An 8,643-nucleotide genomic window follows, 5' to 3' on the forward strand; every position below is an offset into this window, starting at 1 on the left:
TCAGCCTTCCAAAGTGCTGGGATTACAGGCATGAGCCACCTCACCCAGGTCCCCAACTCTTTATACCACTGTTCCTGCTCCCTTGTCTCTCAAACCCTATTCCTTTCCACTTTAACCTACATAATCCTTTACAAAGATTTTTTTTAACCTCCTCTTTGGAATATCTACTGTATATAGATCAGTTCCTTTATCTACTGCCATTTATTGCCAATTGATTTTTTTAACTGTTGTCTCACAGCTCAAAATACAAGTTCTTTAACAAATTTTATGAGATTACATTTGTGATAGTCCTGAGGCTCATAGAACAATAATGTACTATTATTGGGTTAAAAATTTTAGATGATTTACAGGTGTAAAATATTTAATCCTTATTAGTAACTATGCTTATAAATAAAAAATAGCAAGTGCGAGAAGCAGCAGGTTAACCACAACTATATCATCTATAAGCTTAATGCTTACAATAAAAGTCAAAACCGCTGAGTATTTCGTATCAGGGAGCCTTTGTTACCCTTTCAATTTTTATTGCAATTTTTGCCCACATTTTCTTCCACACTAGTCTTGTAACCTAGTCACTCTGTACACTTGCAACATTTATGTTAAACTGCAATTTCTTTCAATATCTGAAATCCAACTCTCTATATAACTAAGCCTAGTATAGGAGGGGAGGCCATATGCACAAATGAAACAGATATTAAAATTAGTTTATTTTTCTACTTAACTTTCAATAAATGAGAAGAAACACAGTAGTCTGTCTCATATAGAACATTTATAATACATAACAATCCATAAAGCCTCATGGTGAGGTAGGAACAGCTTTGGAAAATAACACACAGTCATTAAAACATACAAAAAGTTAGGTAAAATGCTGCAGCACTAAAGATATTTTATCTGCATCTGTATTTAATGAGATGATAACTGCATTTAACTGCGCCACATCTGGCCCAAAGGACAGGCAACAGCAGACACAAAACAACAAACACAACATGGAAGTTTCATAATCACAGAATATACTGATACACTTCATTGTGCTGTTTCAAGGCAGAACCATAACATGGCAATTTGTGTCTTTTATATATATATATAACCACATATTAATTGTATGTTACATTCCCTCCAGCATCTTTTTGCCAAAGACACTGGTCCATAAAATTTTTGGTTTAAAAGTTTAAATTGAATAACATACAAAAGGCTCTTGTGCCAGTGAAAATGACTGCTAAATATTCCAGAGCTTGTTAGTAAAACAAAATAGCATTACCACATAATATCGGTAGAGCTACATCAAAATAGTGCTAGTATAATCCCAATTTCAGAGACATGAAACACTGTATGACACAGCTTCAATTTTAAAAAACGACAAACAAAAAATCCCTACACCTTCCCAAGAGTTTTAACACTGTTTATGACTTAACTGAAACTCAGTATTAAAATAAATATTTTTATATTGTAGAATTACTCTCCATATTTGTGTGAACATCTTAAGACAGCAGGTTAATGACATTTTTATCATTCAAATGTTATCTGCTTATACACAGTAAAAATCTTCAACTCAACACCAGTTAACATACAAAATACTTCACATTAGGTTCCATAGGTCTTTTTCCTCAAAACTGTCAAAAATTCAATTTTAACTAAGGATGTTAATAAGACACAAACATGTAAACGCTTTCTACCTACTGTGATTTTCCAAGGTGTACTTGATGGAAATTTTTCCTATTCAAATTACATACCTTAGTTATTCAACATACTGTTTTCTAAAATGTTAAAACACAAAAAGCAAAGTTTTTGAGGATTCTGTTTTTTAGGTTCTAGCCTGTAGTTTTACAATGCAGATATCCTTCAAAAAAAACTAAGCAATCATAAAAGCTAAAAAGTGACAATGGAGAATTAAATCTCTCATCACTAAGGCTGCATTTGGCTTGGAAAAATTTCTTGGTTTTAATTCAGGCACATGCAGCACCTTTTTACTAAACTGAGACAACAGACAAGTTTCTAAACACATATTCTACACTGATCTTGCTCAAATATAAAAGAGCCAGCAGGAGAGATGCAACTCCTAAAACTGATGCAGTGTTATAAAATAGCATATTTAAATATTGGGTTTAAGTCTCCTAATAATTCAGAGTATTTCCCTTATTTTCTTTCAGAAAGGAATAAGCTATTTTGGGAAAGACACTTAAATCCTACAATATTTAAATACAAAAGCATGTCTTTTTTTTTTTTTAAGATAATGCTGATATAGCTAAAATGGGTTAGAAAGTGCATGGTAAAGAAATAAATAATTCTCTGCTGAAACTCAAAAGGTGAGTCAGTGCCCACTGATTTTGCAGACAGTCATTTGAAAAAAGAAAATCCTATGGTACCACCGTTATATATAAGCTACTTAAAAATTATGAAGTGAAATAACTAAAACCTAAAGGCGGTTATCTTCAAAGCACTTTTGAAAAACAAACATAGCCCTTGTCCCATGCTTATATACCATTTTTAAAAATTCTCATCCAGTTGATGTCTCGTACTTAAGTGTTATACCATCTTTAAGACATAGACCCCAAGTACAGCATTTGTAAAGAAAACCTCATTGAATGTAATATATTTTATCAGTTATCTGAATAAAATGTTCCGTAAAGTATTAAATCAGGAATGTACATAATACAGTACAATTCATAGCTTTCTGTCTTGTTCACCTAGATGAGATCCCTCAATTTCGTGTTAAAAAAAAAAAAAAACCCAAACATTTTTGCAAAATTTATGGTAACTCTCAGTTTAGGAATTGAATTACAATATCAGATAAGAGTATTAAAACATCAAGATGTATTGCAAACTGGCAGATTATGGTTTTGGCCCATTATAGTAAATGTGAACTTACAAACTGTGTTCCTAAAATTACCATATTTTCATTGGAAAAAAATCAGCTGTTCTTAAATAGGCCCATTGCCAGCAATAGGCTTATACTAGGAAAAACACACACCACAAAAGATCATCCCTTTAAAAAGTAACTGTAAATCCTAACACTTTCCTCTTACAACCCATTAAACAATGAACTATTTTAAATCCCAAAACGTAGCCATCCCAAAAGTAGTCAGCTATAAAAATTACTTAAGTAGTCAGAATACCTTGTTTCTAGAAAAATAGATTTATACATAACTGACACTAACATTCATCCTTTCAAGGACAAAAATCTAATTTCATCACAAAGCATACCCCTCTATCAAGAAAAATAGAACTTAAACACTCTAATTGTGTTTGATTTGAAATCTATAGCAATAATGAAATAGCTACAAACAATTTTCTGTGTAGATATTGTGGCATCTTGCAAAATAAGCCACTATTGGAAGAACTGAATATGTGAAGACAGGATGACTTACAGAATCTTAATTAATTTTGCTTTAATTATTAATTTTGCTTTCTAAGAATTTAATATCCAAACTGCATTAACCTTCTGGTTTTCTTTTCTCTCAAGTCAGTGGCTCTTAGAAAGCACAAGCATTGCTGGTTGGGCTCGAAAAGCTCCATTTAAATCCATTCACAATTGATCATCATGAAATGACTTTGAAAATTTTTTTTCAAACATCCAGTTTAAAAGATTACATTAATATCTTGCATTTAGCATGTAATTATTAGGTGTCAACATCTTTAAAAATACTTACATATTTTGTGAGTAAACTTGCAGCTCAATGTTTTTATACCAATCTTTCAAAGAAAGTAATGCTGGTGAACATGTCTATATTTTAGATTAACTTTGGTAGAATAAAAAGTTGAAATTCTCAAAATAATTTAGAAATGTAGTCTGAATATTAACATACAATAACCTAAATATTTAGTTTGGTAAACTTTCTTCACTGCTCTTACTACCCCATTTGCCCTATTGTCTGTAAACTATAGTTCAATTTGTTAATTATCTTAGTGGTTAATAGCAATACGGAATACAAGATAGTAACTGATCTTATTTCCTACTAATAGCCATGAGTCACTCTTAAAATATGTTGCCATTATACTATGTAATGATCTCAAAGGGCAATATTACCTAAAATGTCAAAGGAAACTGTTGATGATTTTAAAATTCTATCAACTATAAATTCTAATAAAGTGTAACAGTGGGGGAAAAGAAAAGCAGAGAAATTCCAGTAACAATTTTATTTATCCCCCTAATTTTTATTATGGGAAAATCCAGAAATCAGATGTCATGTTATATAAGGTTTATACTTAAAACAAAAATGTAACATAGTGTTAAAACTGGCTTTCCAAAACAGTCACAGCATAGCTGTACTCTGTACTAATAATCACAAAGTTGTAATATAGAACTCTGTTATGCAGTCCCATTATGTTCTTACAAAAATAGAATTAAACTGTGTGACCAGACAAGGACTTCAATTATACTACTTGGCAAACTTAGAATTTCAATGGAGTCTTTTTCCTCTTGCAGTTTAAAGCAAAAGTCAAATATCACATCTTTTTCAAGACTCACAAAGATGATTCAGGTTGTTTGTCCGGCATGTTTTTAATCTCTATCATGACAGAAGGGCTGTTTTCGCCTTTAGTCCTCCGGGGCTTCTTCTCTAGATTGTTACTAAGTTCTAAACAAGAAATGCTAACTGTTGGTGTCTTTTCTGCATCCTTTCCAGAATGGGCTTGTGGCAGTGTCCCACAACATTGCTTCAAAGCACACTGAGTTCTGCAGGCAAGTTCACATGGGCGTACACCTGATTTAGAGCCTACACTAGCAAATTCAGGCTGAATGGTAGTAGCGTGAATTCCGTGATTATGAAAAACGTCTTTAATGGTTTTAGCCACCTGCATGTATGATGTTGGATCTTCACATTTTATGTGAGCAGTGGCAATGATTCTGCTTCCAGCAAGTTGCCAAACATGTAATTCATGAACTTCCTCAACTCCTTCAACATTTCGAAGTTCTTTTATCAAATTTCTGATATCAATTTGTTTAGGAACAGTTTGTAGAAGAATAAGAGCAGATTCCTTAAGTAATGGATAGGTTGTGTAAAGAAGTATACAAACCATTACAATACAAAGAGTTGGATCTAAATATAGTACCCAGCAAGGACCAGCCTCAAAAACTGATGCATGAGTACTATTAATTATTTCTACAAATGCTTTGCAGGGGTCAGGGAAACATGGGTTCACACAAAAATCCCCTTCAGAACAACCTTTCCAAGAAAAGTAAAAGACTAAGGCATTTACTACTACAATCACTGAACCCAAGGCATCTCCAAGGACATGCAGAAAAACTCCACGCATGTTAAGTTGTCCAGCCCTATCTTCTTCCAGTTCCATATGGTCGGGTTCTCTGATAAGATTTCCATTCACTTGTACTTCCACTGTATCACCACTTCTGGGTTTTTCTGGGTCTATGAAGAAATAAAAATTTTATGTCAAATACACTTAAAGTGTTTACGTAAACATCCTCATCTAATTCTTTTTAAGTGCTGATGAAGGTGAAAATTTTTTCACGAAGTACAATTAAAAAAATGTGCACAGAGCAATTTAATATAAATTGACATTCTGGGAATGAGCCAGGACATAATGGCCAAGGCTAAATTAAGTCATTGTGATATTGCTTCTTTACTCTCCTAACCACTCTCCTTCCTCCCCTTCTCCAAAATAGTGTATCTTTTCTATGGGGGTGGAGTCCTGCAAACATTCTGCTATACTTTTGGGCATATACAAAGGAAAACATAAAATTGAATGCTAACACCAAAATTAAACGCAGCTAGGAGTAAGTCTACTAATACAGAATACCTGATATGACACTCGGGCACTCTTTAGTCACTCTTTGTCACTGAGGCCAATTCCTTGAGAATAAAACCAATTTTAACTTTTAAACTGTTATTATGAATATAAAAGTTTCTTGGTAGAGGGACTTTAAAAACTGACAAATCAACAATATAAATCAATAATCACAGAGATTATTAGAAAAGTTGGAACTAAATAACTACATGCCCTACTAACTTTTAAACCAAAAGTATTGATCTTATCAAGAAATTACACATCGAAGTAACTTTTCTTTGAAATAACACCTTGCCGAGTGGAGAGGAAAACCAATTACTTATTAAACTTTTCCAATATACAACTTGAATTTCACTAACTTGACATTCTGCACTCGAAAATGAAAATTATGTAGCATAGTAATTTATAATGACACAAGGTAACTAAACCTAAGTGAAGGAAATGAGACCAAATTGTTAAGCACCATTGAGCTTGGGCAGTAGGACATTGGTTGAGTCATTTCTATCTACCTTCTTTCAACACTTATTTTCTAAATTTCCTTCAAGAGCACTTAATGTTAAATATGCAAAGCATCCATGATTTATTCATAAGATGAATAAATTATCATCACTTTTAGTACAGTACGATTATGAAAAGTCCTAGGAAAATGTTAAACATGCCCAGACAGGTCCTAAATTTATGATTTCCAGGATTAGGGATCAATCAGCTGAAGCATACACTGCTGTTCATAAAAGAAACCTTTAAGCTGGGTTTACATGCTCTGAATGCATATATGAAACGTGTTCAATGGGCATAAGAACTACTTTGGCAGAGCAAGGTTTCCAACACCCAACAACTGGGGACGAATTAGGGATTCTCTCCGTTTCCCAAGAGGACCAAGGAACTGATTTGGGAAGCATTTCTGATCCTGCTATAACCACAACAAGACAAGTCTCCAGCAAAGTTGGTGTAGCCTGTGCGGGTGTGGACTGCAGCAGGATGACGGTCACCTCCTGACCCTTTTCCTAGGGTCAGACCCATAGTCTCCACCTACAAATATGCCAGACGCGTCCCCGACTCCTTGCACCCGGCTGAGGGGGTTATGATTTCCTGGAGCGGCGGGGCGTGTGCAAGACCGGGAGGGAGCGGGCAGGGGCGGCGCGGCGCAGGCCCGCTCGGGCAGCAGGGGGCGTGCGGGCCACCCCTCCGAGGGCCAGGCAAGGCTCTGGGCTCCCCAAACCCAACCACCTGCGGCGGCGACTTTCCCGGCTTACCTGCGGGGTCCAGTTTAAGCCCGTTGGAGTTGCTGGTATTGGCCACAAGAGTGTTGGTCTCCTCCTGGTCAGGCCCCTGCTCGCCCGGGACCACGTTGATGTCGCTGCTCCCGGGGCGGCCGCTCTTATTGCGGGGCCCCTTGGGGAGGCTGTGGCCGTGGCCGTGCCCTCCGTGCGAGTGGCCGTGGCCTGAGTCCTGGCTGAAGCCGCTGTGATGGTGGAAGAGACAGAGCCCCAGCACGTTGACCAGCAACCCGGCCACGCCGACCCCGAGGACCACCAGCGGCTGTTGCATCTCGTGCGGCTCGATGAAGCGCTCGATGGCCTCCAGCAGGATGGCGAAACAGAGGCCGGTCAGGAAGATGGCGTTCACCAGAGCCCCCATCACCTCGGCCCGGATCCAGCCGAACGTGTTCTTCTGGGTGGCGTGGGTCCGCCGGGCGAAGCGCTCGGCCACCAGCGCCACCACCAGCGCCAGCACGTCCGACAGCATGTGGAAGGAGTCGGAGAGCATCGCCAGGGACGAGGTCACCCGGCTCACCACCACCTCCAGCACCATGAACATGAAGGTCAGCGCCAGCATGCACAGCAGCCGGCCCCGGTTCCGACCCCAGCACCCCATGGCTGCGGCTGCGGGGCCCGCCGAGCCCGGCCCGGAGACTGATGCGGCGGCGGGGCTGGCCGGGCGCAGAGGGTCGGCGACCGCGACACCGAAGAGCGCCCGAGTCGGGCCACTCGGGAAACCGCTGAGGTGTCCCCGCGGCAGCACGGGGCCAAGCCCGGGTCAAACTGCCGAGCCCCGCGCCTGTGGGAGTCCTCCGCCAGCCGGCGGCGCCGCGCCGCGCAGCTCCTCAGGCGTCGGTCCTCAGAGCCGGCGCCAAGGCCCGGCTCAGCCCCAGCAGCCCTCACACCCACACCCGGGCGACGGCGGCGGCGGGGAGCTGGACTCCCGGAGTCGGGGTACCAAGAGCCGGAGCTGGAGCAGAAGCAGGAGGGGGGCGGGCGAGGGCGACCAGCAGCTTCGCGCCGAGAAAGCTCCGAGCATCTGAGGACTCTCCTTGCTGGTCTCCTCCGCGGCCGCTTGACTGAGGAGCGGATGGCTGAGGAGCTAGAGAGGCGGCGGCCACTGCACTCGGCCCGGTCTCGGGCGCCTTCTTCGCCCCCCCGCCTTTGCAGACGGTTTACAAAAAAACTTTGCTTTGCACTCGGAACCCCCGTTTTCACACGGACCCGAGCGTGACAAGGCCCTGACGCCCCGCCCACCAGGCCCGGCTCGATTCTCCATTGGTCAGAGCCCCCTCACGACAGCGTCGGCGTCCCGCCCAGCCACGCTCGCTATTGGATAGAGCCTAGAGGGGCGGGAAGGGGGCGGGGTTGCGGCGCCAACAGATCGGGGCGGGGCCATTCTCTCCCGGAGCCGGGCGTGGGCCGGGGGGCCGTGGCCGGGTGCAGCGGCTGGCGTCTTGGGGGCGCGGGCCGCGTGCAGCGGGAGGAGGAGGGGCGGGCCCGGTCCCCTCGGGCGTGGCGGAGTCCCGGCTCTAGCGCTGCGGACCCTCGCAGACTCCAGCACACCTGCGAGGGCTGGGCTGCAAACAGACTTTGATCCTCCGAGCCTAGTCCACGTGGGGGCGGGCCGCGCGGCGGCTGTGTG

General features: G+C 41.5%; 1 protein-coding gene across 1 annotated transcript; it reads right to left on the reverse strand.

Annotated features, from left to right (window-relative positions):
- Nucleotides 1-680: 680 nt before the first annotated feature.
- On the reverse strand, nucleotides 681-7,614 carry SLC30A1 (solute carrier family 30 member 1). The gene is made up of 2 exons (XM_012459594.2): nucleotides 6,993-7,614; nucleotides 681-5,360 (listed from the first exon to the last, which is right to left on the reverse strand). Exons 1-2 carry the CDS (start codon nucleotides 7,612-7,614, stop codon nucleotides 4,459-4,461), a joined length of 1,524 nt encoding a protein of 507 aa, XP_012315017.1. The 3' UTR covers nucleotides 681-4,458.
- Between the last annotated feature and the right edge of the window lie 1,029 nt (nucleotides 7,615-8,643).

The sequence above is a fragment of the Aotus nancymaae genome, unplaced genomic scaffold, assembly GCF_030222135.1.
Source record: "Aotus nancymaae isolate 86718 unplaced genomic scaffold, 86718_ANA_hifiasm-v0.15.2.pri h1tg000032l_0, whole genome shotgun sequence".
Taxonomy (NCBI): Eukaryota; Metazoa; Chordata; class Mammalia; order Primates; family Aotidae; genus Aotus; species Aotus nancymaae.